Here is a 15,431-nt window from a genome sequence, read left to right as displayed (position 1 = left end):
TGATGCAAATTACTCTCAACGAACACAACTAATCAACCTTTTGTTTGATGAGTAGTCTTCTAATACTTATTAGTTTTGATATATTTTAGATCACAAAATTGATTCACATCATAGACATAGACGACTTACACATGTAAGAATACTTTGAATTTTTGTTTAGTATAATAATTAGAGTCAATAACAATTTCATGTGTGCTAGTTCGAACCAAGTTTGAACGATGATCAGTCAACAAAGTGACCAGCTGGCAATATTAAACAATTTATATCCAAGGAAATTATGTGTTGTAATAATTCCCTTTTATTCAAAAGTTTGATTTACTTCAAAATTTGGTATAATCAAGCTTTGTTAGTAAGTGGAGTTAGGTAATGTTACATTGATATTTAATTTAGAATTGATGGAGAGTATATTTCACTGCGTTATGTGTAATAATAATTTATTTGAGAGCTTTGATATTCAATGAAACGAAGTAGATTTGTTTTTCTTAAAAAAAGGAGACAAAACTATAAACATATTTCTACATGCCATTATATTTTCCACTAAGATGCATGTCTGACTTATGATCACTAATAAACAATTTTGGAGACTAATTAGCTAATAAACATTTGTACAAGTCTACTACCTAATGTTCTAATTGGACATGGACCAGCATTTTATGTTTCATTAAGTGTGTGGGAAGTGGGAACTAGGAATGGACCTACCTCTGGTTTTGTTGAGGTTTGGGATCGTATACAGTTAGGTGTGGACCAACTTCCCCTTCTATGTGGATCCCTCCTCTCTCCCTATATCCCTAAATTTCAAACAAAGTGTACTTATTTTAAAATTAAGAGAAAAAACAACCGAGTAAAACAAATTCATGGATGGTAGAAAATTGGAAATCTAGAAGAGTAGCTTATCAAAGACTATGGAGCATTTGAAAGACTAAGGGTGCCTTTGGTCATCATATACAATACATCATTCATTATTCATTATTGGGCTGCTTTGTGTAGATTAGTTTGTTAATGGATTAAGACTGAGTGATTAGTAGTTTTATGATCATAAGAGACATTGATTGATATACCATTGCATACAAGAGAACTTAACTGATTTACTTGGTTGCTAGTTTAAATCAATTATAGTTTTCCTCATTTCATTTCATATAAATAATAGTTAGTTTCTGTTATTTATATGGTAAACATAAACTTACCAAACACCCAATAACAAAACTCACATACTCCATTGATTTGTAGTAACACATTTCCTTGATTTGTATTAGAGGTGGACATAATAACATATATATATATATATATATATATATATATATATATATTTTAAAACTGGAAACAATTATTTTCTCCGTCTCAAATTAATTATCGCATTTGATAATCTTGATAGTGATATAACTGGTTTGCGATTAAACTTGGTAACCAAAAGTGTTGATAAAAAGTAATTTGAATCGACAATATTTTTTCATACAATAAGATCTACCGAGAAACTTTAATCTACTTTTGATATCTGACCGGTGGCCATCAATCTAATTTACTTCCCTAATATTTTCCATCATCCTTTGTAGACAATCATGTGTTAACTTGGTAATCAGGTTTAATATTAGGATTATAATGCAAAGTAGGGTTAAGGTACTACCTTGTAGCATGCAAAGGAGAGAAGTGCCCTCTACGTTTGAAGTATAATTAAGTTCTTCCTTTTGCTTCTTCATCACTTTTTGTTGTAGCAAATGCAAATGCTTTGCTCATGTACGTTTGTTACTAATTATGTAAAATCTTCATAATTCAATCAAGTAAAAAGAAAAATAAAATCAGAAATAACATGATCACAAATCAAATTAGTTGAAAGAAAATGAGAAAAAGAAAATCTATCTCCAAGCTAATAATTAAGCCATTGTTCTGGTAAAGCTTCGTGTTGATAACGTGTTTTGAAATTGATCATTAACATTGCAAGATATCATAAAGCATATAAGAATAGAGAGAAAGAAACATAGTGTATTATAAGTCCTATTTATAAGACACAAATAGGTGAATGAATAGACACGAGTTACAATCATGTGAAAGGGTAATTGATGGACATCCACTGATACATATATTCATAACACAAATGTTGATAATTTTATAAGGATTTAAACAAACATTTAACCTTTATTTTAAAAGCAAATAAGTAGATTAATAGTTAGATTGTATAAAATAATAAATAAAAAATAAAAAAATTTCAGCGACCACAGTGGGAGTCGAACCCACGACCTTCTGATCCGAAGTCAGACGCGCTAATCCACTGCGCTATGCGGTCCTTTTTTCTTCTGTTTTCTCGTTTTCTGTATATATATTGTTTTCATCGTAGCGAGCGAGCGCGAACACACTGAAAAAATTGAATTATTAATAGATTAAAATTTACAGTTCAAGGAGGGATTCGAACCCTAGTCATCTTCTTCTTCTTCTTCTTCTTCACACAATACAACATGGGTCCAACTCCGTTACAGTCAGCAATGCTAATGGGTTCACCCTGTTTTCCTAACGCCATTTCTTGGTCTGATGACAACCTCATTGCTGTTGCTTCTGCTCATTTCGTCACCATTCTTGTCTGTACTTTCCCTCTCTGTTTTGTACTTCTAACATTAAACTCTTCAATTGTTGACTGTTTTTTTTTTTTGTACTATTTGTTTTTCAGAGACCAGACATGCCTAATGGTCCACGTGGCTTGATTAAAGTCCTCCCACGTCAGCCTCTTATTCTAGGGTTTCTACAAAGACAAGGTACGCATTTGTTTGTTACACTGGTTCAGAGAATTTACAAACAACCTGTTTTTTTGCTTATTTTCACTAAATGATCAAGATAACTTATGAAAATGATTTATGTGAAAATAATTATCTTTTGTTATAGAAATACTTTATACATTAGCGCTTATGATATAAGCTGCAAATTAAGTTGTTTATTCAAACAGGGCCATATAGGTAGATAGCGAAATCCTGCAATGTAGCAGTCACCACTTCGATGACAGTTGGATTGAGATCGGTGTAGATTTCAAAGTCAGATTTTAATTTCTAAAAATATTGCATAAAATTTGAATTTTAAAAAATTGGCGGGAAATAATGGTGTGAAGTTCTTCCACATGTCATTAATTGAAACATTTTCTTTAGAAAAGATAGATAGAAGATTAACTAGTAAAGATTCCAAGAATGCATGAATGTGGAGAAAAAAATGTTGGTTTCAAATTCCACCACCATGTGTCCCATTAGGGGATTACTTTTCTTAAATAGAACAAGATATATGTCACAACTCATTAATCATTGTTGTATTACTTCAAAATGCATTGATGCCAACATCTTTTATCTTGAACTCTAGTATGATCATGTTTGATTTGCATAATTAAGCTACACTGGCATACATGAACTGTATCATGAAGTATATAATATAACAGAAGTGTGTGTTTTATTTGTTAAGTGACATTTATGAATTTTTGTTTTTAGGATTATAAATTCATATGTGGTAGTGTTAAATGAGAGTTTGAGATTTTCAGTTGCTACGGTGCCAAGCAGAGTGTTAACATGTTGCTATTGAGTTATTCACAGATTTACTGTCTGGGTGCCTCATGCCTACGTCTTTGTATCGGGATGATAAGCCAGTTGTCCGATCAATATCATGGTCTCCACTTGGCATGGCTGCCAACTCAGGGTACAGTTTCTTATCTTTCCTGAATCATTGAGTCAATTTTTTTGGGGTTTGATATCAAATTGTTCATACTAAACAAAATGACATTAAAAATATAATCACCAGAGAAAAAATTGGGGTAGCTTCCAATGCAGAAATGGGTGTTCTCACCTTAAAAGTTTAAACATACAAGTGAGAAGGAGACCACAAAACATTATAGGTCAAAATACTTTTAGGCGATCTCACGTATCATTATATTCAAGTGAAGAGTGAAAAGTTTTACTTTTATGCATTGAAATCATATCTTCAGATTTAATTTGCAACAGGTGCTTGCTAGCTGTTTGCACCTCTGAAGGACACGTGAAGGTTTATCGCCCGCCTTTTTGTGATTTTTGTGCTGAATGGATCGAGGTATGTGCAATAGAAATTGCAAATTTGTGGAATTGGAATGCATGCTATCTGTTCTGGTTTATAATATATTTTTTTTGAACAAGCTGGTTTATAATATATTGAACACGTCTTCAAAAAGAACGTTATTTCAATTTTGTCAGCAATTCCCATTTATGGATTTGTGCAACATATATAATTTAAGAGTTTAATATTGTATCCATACATTGTTGTAACTTGTAAGTATAACATGCTATTCCTATTCTGTTTAGGTCGTGGACATAACCGAAAGGATGTATGAATATTTTCAACTTACTGAGTTTCAAGATACAGGGATTCCTTCATCAGATTTTTCGGAAGTAAGTTATCTCATTCACCCATTTTTTTATTGCTCTTCTTTTATAGTTCTCCATGTGTATGATCCATTTACACTTTTTCCTCATTAATCAACTTGGGTATCATCCGTTCAAGTTGGATAACGGTTGGAAAGTTAAGATAAACACATAAACGTGTAATAAACTGTTTTAAGGGAGATAAACAAAGTGCGTGTGAACTAATGTTATGTCACCGATATTATATATGTAACTAGTCTATTAATATGCATGTATACAAGCAACAACGACCAGAACATTTTCCCATTACGTGGGGTGAACTAAATGCATCAAATGATGTCATATCATGAACAATGTCTATAGACAGACCATTGAAATCTAGATAATAGTGTGTCTTCCTTTCCATCTATCCAACTTTTTATCTTTCATTTGGTCACCCTCCTTACTAGCTTTTATACACACATAAAACCCACCTAAGAGATATACCCTATTTTTTATAAAGGAAGCCACCCTAACTTTCTCTCTAATGATTTCACATTCTCACCTTTCAACGTTGTCTTTTCTTGTTGGTTCTTTACCGTCCAACATTCTCCCATTTTATCCTTGCATGGATCCTATGGTTGACGACTCCCTCTATCTTTCTGTCATTTTATACGATAGACATGATATACATGTGTGATTTGTCATACCGTCAGTGTTGACAAATGCTGACTAAAAATGGCAGATTTTTGGCTTTCCTCCATCGATAATACTGCATACGGTCTAGTCTCCAATTTCACCTGTAAAGTAGAAGTTGTGTGCTTTTTACTTAACTTGCATTTCATGTATTCTGTTTTACTTCTACTTAAAGAAAGTCTTCAAAGGTCATATCCATATCTTCACTTTCCATCCAAGGCTATGCATAGAGAATATGCACCATGGTACAAACCTTTAAAGTAAGCACATCCAAAACTAAGATAAAATACAAGTTCTCAATTTTTAGTCTTCGTGCAAACCTATAGTTTTAGGAAAACCTTGTGACCCAAGTGTCCAACACTAGTTGTGGCTCTTCTTGTGTATCTTTGTTGCACAAATGTGAGAAATGCAAACTCATTTCTTGTCTAAAGCCTCTCCACAACTTCTTTAGGATCTTACTGTATGCTTTTTCCAAATCAATAAAAACAATGAGTAAATCTTTTTGATTCTTTCAATATTTCTGGACGAGTCTTTGTAACAACTGGCCAACGTTAAACTTCCATGTTACATGTATACAAGCATACACGTGGCATATGTGTATACATTTTTAGTTTCACCCAATAAGAAATTAACTTTTGTTTGTATTTTAATATTGATGCAATGTCATTTACTATGTCTGGAATTAAATTTGATGATCAAAATGTTTGTTCTAGCCCCTAGATAGATACAACAACAACAACCAAGCCTTGTCCCACTAAGCGGGGTCGGCTGCCCCCGGATAGATATGGAAAAATAAAGATAAATGTGTTTTAGTATTTCCATTGAAGTTAAATACTAAACAAATCCTTTGTAGTTTCTCATATGTTTCATGAAAAGTAAAATGCACAACGTGGTGTCAACTAAGTTTTATCTACAGTTAGTAGCACTTAAACCAGTATAGTATTGCTCTCTTGTAAACCATGGTTAAGTTCTATATGAAATGATTGTATTTAAGTTGATTCTAAGATCACCATTATTTGTGTTTATTTTGTTTTTAGGTTCCTAGCATTAGACCGTGTCTGCTGAAAAAGGCTTCAGGTCAAGCAGATTCTATCACATCTAATGACGAACGGTCGAAAAAATTGCCTGAGAATCAATTCTCGCCACTAATTAGCGCTGATGAATATGCTTCTCGTAGTGCAATGCTATATTCACTTGTCGTTTCATGGTCTCCCTTGCTGCGTGTAGCATCTGAATTTTATCCTGATCCTAATACATGTGCTTCGGTCAGTCTTCTTGCTGTCGGAGCGAAGTCTGGTAAAATTTCTTTTTGGAGATTTCACCAACCAGATTGCTATACTATTGAAGAGAGAAGAGCCCCAACTGCTGTGAAGTTTGTTGGTTTTCTTCGGGCACACAATTCATGGATCACAACAATGAGTTGGCTGTTATTTGCTTACGAATCTTCAAATCCTCTAATAATACTAGCTACCGGAAGCTCTGATGGGAGGTGAGTTGGTTAAGCTTAGAAAATTGTGTTATTATGAATTTCATGAGTTCATTGTTTTCATTCTTGAGGTAATTGTTGGATATAAATACCCAAGGTGTGTATAAGATGTGCTACTTTTGGTTGTGAAACTAATAATCTTGTGTACTAAGTGGTCGAAGATTTGATCCTCACTTCACTCACACTTCTGATTAGATCAACTTTTTATGATATTATTCTTTTTTCACCTATTATCAGATCTAAGCTGAAAAGTATATGTGCTTTGTAGTGTGAAGGTTTGGTTGGGGGACACTGACAAATTGCTGAAATCGTCAGAAGTTGATCAAACTTCCTTCTTGTTATTGAAGGAGGTACATCCCACTTAATTTTTGCATTTCTTTTCATTTCTATCCCTTCTTTGTGAATGATTCCTTCATGCAACTCTTAATTTCTAATTAGGTTATAACTGTCAATGCTGTCCCAGTTTCGGTACTTTCAGTAACTGTGCATGTTCAATATCCCTCCAAGATGCTCTTAGCCATAGGCAAAGTTTCTGGTTCCATTGAGATATGGATATGCGACATATCTTCTAGGGAATTTGATAAGCTTGGGTCATATGATGCACATTATTATGGTGTAAGTTCATCCCCTCCTTTTTTGGAGATGGTTGAAGACTTGAGGTTGTATTCCTCTATTGATTTCTCCATTTTTATATCCTTCAGGTTACTGGATTAACTTGGGCATTTGGTGGAAGGTTTTTGTGCAGCTGTAGCCAGGTTTTATTTTCCCTCAAGTTACTCGGTCAATTTTCTACTGAGTATCATTAATTAAATTTATAACTAAATGCAAACAAAATTATAATTATATGGACATAAATACATTCCATAATCCACATCATGTTTTCCATCTTCCACCAATTACATTCTGTATTTTCATTTCTCTAGGTAAATAAACATGACGTCTTAACTGTTTTAAATTTTAATCATGGATTACAACTGGGCCATTCAAGTAAATGCTTGAATATTTTTAGTTTAGAGTGTCATTTCTTATACCGTTTTCTTAAGTTATATTTAACTGATCCACTTAATTTTCTAAGCACGCATGCAAGCTTCCAAAAAGTGACGAATCTGCCTAAACTTCTAGAACTGAGAAAATCTGAGCTGCTTTCAGGACTGGTTTCCATACTGCGGAAAAAATTACCTACAATAATTAATTTTCTGTTTATCTTAACTAAAGAGTTCAATAGCAAGATTAGCTAATTAAATTAAACATCAAACTCTAAAATATTCAAATACTTCAAGCATAATGTTGAATGTCCATCTTCCCTTTTTCCATATGGTTTCGAAGATGTCCATTAAACCTTTTTTTAGTGCTTCCTATGAATATTTGAAGATGTCTTTATGTTTCTTGGTTGATTGCTCAAATGTTGGTAGGATAATTTACTGCGTGGCTGGATTTTGCACGAGCGCTGCCTAGAGGAAATCACCATATTATCTGAGATGCCCCGTAGTAACGATTCAACCTGCGTATGATGTTACCATCCTCTGTAGTTTTTATCTTGTTTTTAGTTTTGATCTTTGTTTTTCCAACTAAATAGAATATGCATTTTTCTCCTGCAGCCTTCAAGAGATGCATTTGATTCATGTTTTGGTGTAGCCGTGTCCCCTGGAAATCTTATCATTGCAACTGTATGATATTTCTTTTCCATTTTAATCTTTGCATGTTTCAATTTGTCAATACCCCAAATATCTGGAATCGTCGGTGTAGCCTTGAGTTTTTGACCATCGTCAAAGATATCTTGATCGTTCTTCTGGAGAAGAGGAAATATTCATTGAATTGCTTTAGAAATCCCATAGCACACAATCAATTGCATTGGAAACCACATATATAAGGAAGCTAAGGAAACATTATATGACAGCTATACACATAAAAACAAAAAAGTCATGGCACTATATACATTGTATATTTTATACATCAAAATCGGAGGACCTCAAAGAGACTTCATACAAGTTGATCATTAGTGTTCAACACACAGTGATTCCTTAGGGTTTATTCTTGGTAAATTGACGTTCATTTTCTATAAGCTTGGTTCTTTCATGAAAGACTGGGTTTGCAGTAATGTGGAAAGTAACTTGATTATTAGAGTACAGTTTCATCCGACAAACTGTCAAACTTCCATCTTTAAATTTTGAAGTAACTGTTTCACCCATATAAGCTCACAAGTAACCATTGCCATAGCTTGATTTTCAACCTCAGCACTAGATCGGGTAACCATATTCTGCTTGTTACTTTTTTAGGATACAAGTTTACGTCCATCTAAGACCTAATAGCTTGGAGTGCATCGCATATCAGTAGGTGTTATCTGCAATTGAATATCACACAATATTGATGATTCCCTGTTTTTTTACAAACATTCTTGAACCGAGCATTCTTAATAAGAGAAAACTTTGAAAAACTGTATCAAGAGTATATAGTAGTTAAGGTGTATGACACACACAGTAGTCTACTAGCAATGTAAGCAACTGTAACTAAATTATGTTAGTTAAAGTTGCATGATAGTTAATATAGGACAGTAGTAGCTTAACCTGATCTCTGTAACTAACTCTGAGAAGTTAGTTACATAGTGAGAAGCCTATATAAAGATCTCAGTGTTCATTGTAACAAATCATCAAATCATAATCAAAGAAATAGCTCAAGACATGCAAATTTCAACACTGCATCACTAATTTCAACACATGCAAATTGCATGAATTGACTCAACACACAGATTGCAAAGGAATATCTTTTCTAATTATTGTCAGATAGTTTAATTGTTCATGTAACCTCCTGTATCTACCAAAATCTGATAGATCCTTTCCAACAATTCTATATGTTCAAACCATGTCAGTTTCATGTTGAGATTTTAAATATAAGGACCAAAATATGATCGGATCAAGTCTCCGTTGTCCTTAATTTCTTTACTGAATAACAATGTATTTCTTACAGTAACTTCCTATATCATATCTTTTTCTTGATTGATCTTCCCAATGATAAATGTTGTTCATAGATGTTTGATTGTTTACTTTACTATTTATGGATTGTTTATTTCAGGTCCATTGCTTTGATGTTGATAAGTTGAATCGAATGTATGAAGGAAGGTATCAACACAATTTCGTAGCTACAGATTTGTGTCCTTCCTTATGGCTTGAATTTATTTTATTTTATTTTTTTTAAAGTTGAAACAAGAAACAGTATTGGGGAGCTTCATGTTTACACTCCTTAGATAATATTTTATTTTTATTTTTGTACCTTGCATTTTTTCTAAATATGAGATTTTCTGAATTAAAATTTGGACAGGATTCTGAAGGCAGCAATTGAATACTTCTGGATTGGTGGGCTACAAGTGGATGATTGGTTGAAATCTCCATTTTCATGTTACATTGAAGAACTTCCTAGTTTTCCAGAGAAAGAATTAACTTATTGGGGAGCCAATGTCATATGGTCTTTAAACCAGTATCAATGTCTTGATAAGCCTCTGATTTTTTGGGATATAATTGCAGCATTATTGGCTTTCAAGGATAACAAGTCAAAATATGTTGAACATTTAGTGATCAAATGGCTCTCGTTATCATTTCTTGGATCTCATTTGAATCTTCCTGCTGAAGAAGTGTTATCACGTGTCATTTCAAGGTTGTCAGACATTCCTTCGCGGCTGCTACACTTGCTCAATATAATGTGTAGACGTGTAATGTTAGCACAGCTGGATGCTGATCAGATAACCAGAATAAACAGCAAAGTTCAAAACATAGAAGTGGTATGTCCTGTCATTGAAGAGCAAATGACAAAGTGGATAGAAATTCTTTTAGTCAGCGAAAGAGAGCTTCGTGAAAGGCAAATCGGTTTTAGTTTCTCTGCTGTCAAAACTGCCATGTCTCATCTGGAAGAACCTCCAGCTCAACCTGGCCGTTGGTATCCTGTTGGATTGGCACAAATGGAAAAATGGGTTGCTTTAAATCAGGAACACGTACGCGACCAGTTGAAATTCATTGTATCAAAAGTTACTCATGAAAAAAGGTATTGTGATAATTTTGTAACATTTCCTTTGTTCCAAGGTACCTTTTACAGAAGACTCAAAACTGACAATACATCAGAAATGTGGTATTGCGGACTTGAGGTCGGAACAGATTAGTAAATTCTAATTGATAAAAGTATTTCTTACAGCTAATAGAAATCTGCTTTCATGAATTTGCAGAGTAAAAACTGTGAACCCGTTTCTATGCATGACACATTATATCGTGATATGTTTTGATTAAGTTCTGAACTTAAAATATACGCTAATCACTTTGTATTCTCTTAAATAACAGGTTTGTGACCAAGAGATGTTCAACGGTGGAGTCATGCAGTTATTGTTCAGCACCTGTTCCATTCGATTCCCCAGAGTTTGGTTTCTGTCAAAGTGAAAAGTGCACAGGTGGTAATGTTAAACGTCACAAGTTATTGAGATGTGCTGTTTCTATGGAGGTTTGCCCTAGTAGCCCCCTATGGTTGTGTGTTTGTTGCCACAGATATGTGTTTAGATTGGCACCAGAAGCACTTTTTAGAATGTCTTCATCTAGTCTAGATTCAGACTCTTCAAATGGATCTTCCTCTCGAGCAGTATCCTCAAAACCGTTGTGCCCCTTTTGTGGGATACTGCTACAGAGAAAACAACCTGATTTTCTACTTTCCACTGCACCTGTATAAGACTGTTGAACTATTATTTATTTATTTATTATAAAAGTGTATGTTGTAATTTAAGAGGTTTTGATGCTTGGATCACAGCCTTCATTTATCACCTTCCTAGCTGCAACATTAGACCAATTTGAATGAGTTTTTGATTGACTTGAAATTCTTAATTGTAAGTATTTTATTCATAATAATTTGAGAAAAAAACACGTACAAGTTTATAAGTATAGAGAAATTAAATGAAAAGCTTAAAATGAAGGTAAAAAACTTACAAAAGTGTTAACAATGCACTCTCGTAACACTTTATAATTCGGTGAAGTTCATATGAGTTATACCACTTTAAAAATAGGTCACACTAAATAGGTAACGAGGCTCACTTTTTTAGTTTGACACATGTAAATTCTTATAGAGTGCTGGACTAAGTTTTTAGAAAGTTTGTAGCTAATACTTCTAAATCTTATTTCAACTTACGTGAAAAGTTATTTTTAAGACAGATCATTTTTTTATTTTCTATATACAAATGCTGATTGATTTTTTGTTGTTAAATTAACTTCTAACATACTAGTACACAGGTTATATTCTTCTAGAAAGTCTTTGTTGGTCATATATTTAAACACCTTTGATTTTCTACATTACATGTTGTAGGTGGAATTGAATTTTCATTTTTAATTTCAACTCAGTCGCCAAACTTCTTATTTTGTTTTCAAGCAAACAAATTGTTATTTTTTTTTAGATGAAGCAATCAATTCACCTGCGCAAGATTTATTGGAATAATATAAACATTGTAATCTAAAATTTCATGCTTTTCATAGAATTTATCAAAAAGAGCAATTTTGGTTCTTACAACTTGATTAAAGAATCAAACATAAATTAGCATTACCATAATTATATTCCTTGAAAGCTCCATGATAAGATGCTATCAAACACTTGATTTAAAATACATGAATTTAATTAGAATAGTCATTACTTTCTATTGCCCAAAGTATTCAATAGAATAGGTACAACTATTAAATCGATATATGTATGTATGTATGTATGTGGGACAAAATCAAATAACACATGTATCAATATTACATATATAAATAATAAAAGCCAGTTTTATAGAGATTTTTTATAGCCTTTCAATTTTTAATAATAATAACAAATAACAATAAAAGAAACCCTTAGAAATTAGAATTTAGAAGCATAGCAGGGTGTGACTTCCGGATCCATATGGTGGTTACACAGTTCGTGGTGCATATAGTTTGTTGACCTCTCAGGTACCTCAGGTCGCAGACTATGCTCTGGATTTGGTGTGACACAAACAGGTTCCCTTGAAGGTGTCCGTTTTCGCGTGGAGGCTCATCCGAGATCGTTTACCAACAAAGACAAATTTGATTGCTAGACGGGTGTTGTCGCCTGACATGTCCTTGTGTGTTGCTGGTTGTGGTCATCCTGAATCGGCGCAACATCTCTTTTTATTGTGTAATACCTTTTGGTTCTATGTGCCATTTGGTGCGAGATTGGATTGGTTGCTATGGGGTGGACACAGATAATATTTCTGATCATTTTTTACAGTTTACTCATTTGACAGGTGGTGGTGTTGCTAGACGGTCTTTTATGCAACTAATTTGGCTTCTATGTGCCTGGGTTGTTTGGAATGAACGAAATAACCGTCTGTTTAATCATGTTGTTACCCCCATCCCTTGTTTATTAGATAAGATTAAGATGTTGTCTTTAGGTTGGCTTAAAGTTAAAAAAGCTACCTTTGTTTTTGGAACTCAGCAGTGGTGGTCAAGTCCTCTTGTTTGTTTGGGTATTGGCTAATGTCTTTCTGTTGTGGCTTGGTTGTAACCCTTGTAACTCTTGATTTTGGAGGTAGTCTCTAGGGCACACCTTGTGCGTTTGGGATTGCCTTATTGTTTATATAATTCCATTTTAGGTTGTTAAAAAAAAAAGAATTTAGAAGCATAGCTGCATAAGGATTCTTTAACCTATTTATGATTTACATCTGTTATTATTGCTTTAATTAATTAGAGAATAATAGTGATTTCAAGAACAATCTTATTCTTTGTTCTTTTCTAGCAATGTCATTATTTCAATTAACAAATTAATACAAGCACTTATAAGCTAAACATAAAAGACAGATGAATTGGAAGACAAGACATGACATGGCATCCATGACAATGACATACACCTGTATGATGGCTGTATCTATATTTTTCTTTCTGTTTCTTTTACAAGGAAAACAAGTTTAACTTTCTTCATACGTTTTACTTTTATTTATGCTATATTCCACATACCACCTTTGTTATTACTGTTACAAATTCCTTTCACTTATCTCCAAGGAACAAAACAAACTTTGACAAATTCCTTTCCCTCTTTTTCTACCACTTTCTTGAACATTCTTTGTCAATTCCTAAAATAGCCAAACTATTTTGAATCAAAACACCACCTATAAAAAGGATATTGGTCTCAAACTCAGTGCAAGAAACCACTGAAATTCCGAGGCACAAAACTTCTAGGAAAAGATGGCAAAAGCACACATAGTTGGAGTAGCTATGGACTTCTCTCCTACCAGCAAATTAGCACTTAGATGGGCTGTTGATAATCTGATCAACAAAAATGATCAAATCATCATGATCAATGTTCAGCCTCCCTCAGCTGATCATACTAGAAAGGAGCTTTTTGAGGACACTGGATCACGTTAGTACCTCTTTCATTCTCTTTCTTTTATAAATAACAGTCCAAGCTTTTAAATAACAGCAGTTGTTGCATCACAGTCTATGATAATTCAAAGAATTGCGGTTATATACGACTGTGGTCTGGACTGGGCCGCGACATCAGGGTTTCAATGTCTCTACGACCATAATTGAGGCAAAATCGACTATAATTGACCGTGGTTTTCTTTAGTTATTAAGAATCGCAACAATTACTGCGACTGCTATTTAAAATCTTGGCTGAAAAAATCTCATTTATGGTCGTTGTCGAGACACAAAATCTTGATATAGCAGCCCAGATTGCAATCATGGATTTTTGTTTTTAAACCTTGCTTAGCACATACTATATGTTAGGAAATGATAAAGTTGTGCTTATGCAGCATGACAATTTTTTGTTTGTTTTGTTTTGTTGATGGGTTTGCAGCTTTGGTGCCTCTAGAGGAATTAAGAGAGATAAACTTCACAAAGCAATATGGGATTGCTAAGGATCCTGAAGTCATAGATATTCTTGAAACTGCTTCAAAAATCAAAGGGGTATTATGTTGTTTTTTGTAGTGTTATTTTTGTGTTTTTACTATAAGAAATAAGTGTGAGAAAGTATCTATGAAGCACCGACACAGATATAGATATCAGGTACTACACTGACATTGATAATAATTTGAGTAAAAAATAATTATATTTAAATGTAATTACTTGTATCGGTGTCAGTTAGCGGACATGTCTTAAATTTGAAGTGTCGATGCTTCATAGAAGTATGGTGTAGTTAACACATATATGGTAGATTTTTTATGTGTGTTTTTGTTGGTGTTTTGAAGCAGGCAAAGGTAGTGGCAAAGGTGTACTGGGGAGATCCAAGGGAGAAATTGTGCAATGCTGTGGAAGATCTTCATCTGGACTCATTGGTTATTGGAAGCAGGGGTTTAGGTACCATTAAAAGGTACTATTGTTTATCCTTCAGTAAATTAATTTTAAGCTTTTTGAAGATTTTGTGTTTAATTTGATTCAAAGAGATTGTTTAAACATTTGATTTTTTTTCTTCTTCTTTCAGTGTGTTGTTAGGCAGTGTTAGCAAGCATGTGGTAACAAATGCTTCTTGCCCGGTTACTGTAGTCAAGGGAATGCAATCTTCCAAGTCTAGGCATTGATTTGATATGATTATTATTAATATTTACTTTGGGTTTGTTTACATATGAAAATAAATAAATCACTTAAAGTACTGTACCCTTTGAAATGCTTTGGCTAGCTTGAATAATTGTCTTTTGGCATGGTTTGTTATGAATATAAATTTGAGTAACCATCATTATTCATTATAATTTTATCTGAGTTACACTCTTATCATGATAGTTATTTATGTGTCATATATTGATGAGAGGCTTGTTTACAACAAAACAACTGAGAATTCATGAAACAATTGTTCCATAAGGGATTAGAGGAGCCAGGAATTTTGAATAGTAGGGGGCACCATTGCACGAAATTTGTTAGGAAGGAGAGTTTGTGTGGTTGATTTTACGGTTCCATGAAACAAGGAGGAAT

At 33.5% G+C, this 15,431-nt stretch overlaps 2 protein-coding genes and 1 non-coding gene across 4 annotated transcripts; 2 read left to right on the top strand and 1 right to left on the bottom strand.

The window, feature by feature from the left end:
• Positions 1-2,204: 2,204 nt before the first annotated feature.
• Positions 2,205-2,278, bottom strand: TRNAR-UCG (transfer RNA arginine (anticodon UCG)). Its single transcript has one exon. It is a non-coding gene; the product is annotated as a tRNA-Arg (tRNA).
• Positions 2,279-2,371: 93 nt separating this feature from the next.
• LOC11436891 (uncharacterized) lies at positions 2,372-11,362 on the top strand. The gene is made up of 14 exons (XM_003616144.4): positions 2,372-2,567; positions 2,657-2,741; positions 3,558-3,660; positions 3,963-4,047; positions 4,296-4,382; positions 6,068-6,519; positions 6,785-6,866; positions 6,955-7,131; positions 7,218-7,271; positions 7,929-8,021; positions 8,115-8,183; positions 9,586-9,632; positions 9,832-10,548; positions 10,839-11,362. The coding sequence occupies exons 1-14, from the start codon at positions 2,448-2,450 to the stop codon at positions 11,215-11,217; spliced, it is 2,550 nt and encodes an 849-aa protein (XP_003616192.2). The 5' UTR covers positions 2,372-2,447; the 3' UTR covers positions 11,218-11,362.
• Positions 11,363-13,525: 2,163 nt separating this feature from the next.
• LOC11426680 (universal stress protein PHOS32) lies at positions 13,526-15,211 on the top strand. Of its 2 annotated transcripts, none has more exons than XM_013598743.3 (4): positions 13,526-13,884; positions 14,323-14,432; positions 14,714-14,835; positions 14,947-15,208. In XM_013598743.3, the coding sequence occupies exons 1-4, from the start codon at positions 13,710-13,712 to the stop codon at positions 15,041-15,043; spliced, it is 504 nt and encodes a 167-aa protein (XP_013454197.1). In that variant the 5' UTR covers positions 13,526-13,709; the 3' UTR covers positions 15,044-15,208. The 2 variants fall into 2 exon arrangements, with proteins under 2 accessions (XP_013454197.1, XP_003616191.1); XM_003616143.4 differs by having other exon boundaries at positions 13,539-13,884; positions 14,717-14,835; positions 14,947-15,211.
• The last annotated feature ends 220 nt before the right edge of the window (positions 15,212-15,431 follow it).

The sequence above is a fragment of the Medicago truncatula genome, chromosome 5 (assembly GCF_003473485.1).
Source record: "Medicago truncatula cultivar Jemalong A17 chromosome 5, MtrunA17r5.0-ANR, whole genome shotgun sequence".
In the NCBI taxonomy this organism is placed as follows: Eukaryota; Viridiplantae; Streptophyta; class Magnoliopsida; order Fabales; family Fabaceae; genus Medicago; species Medicago truncatula.
Note: the sequence above shows the minus strand (reverse complement) of the source record. Positions and strands in the feature narration are given on the sequence as shown.

What these genes read in the sequence shown, in the direction of transcription:
- LOC11436891 (XM_003616144.4), top strand. Translation starts at nt 2,448, where the DNA reads ATGGGTCCAACTCCGTTACAGTCAGCAATGCTAATGGGTTCACCCTGT. An exon ending in CTCATTTCGTCACCATTCTT is followed by an intron (nt 2,568 to 2,656) that starts GTCTGTACTTTC and finishes TTTGTTTTTCAG; the next exon opens with AGACCAGACATGCCTAATGG. An exon ending in ACCGGAAGCTCTGATGGGAG is followed by an intron (nt 6,520 to 6,784) that starts GTGAGTTGGTTA and finishes TGTGCTTTGTAG; the next exon opens with TGTGAAGGTTTGGTTGGGGG.
- LOC11426680 (XM_013598743.3), top strand. Translation starts at nt 13,710, where the DNA reads ATGGCAAAAGCACACATAGTTGGAGTAGCTATGGACTTCTCTCCTACC. An exon ending in TTTTGAGGACACTGGATCAC is followed by an intron (nt 13,885 to 14,322) that starts GTTAGTACCTCT and finishes ATGGGTTTGCAG; the next exon opens with CTTTGGTGCCTCTAGAGGAA. An exon ending in GGTTTAGGTACCATTAAAAG is followed by an intron (nt 14,836 to 14,946) that starts GTACTATTGTTT and finishes TTCTTCTTTCAG; the next exon opens with TGTGTTGTTAGGCAGTGTTA.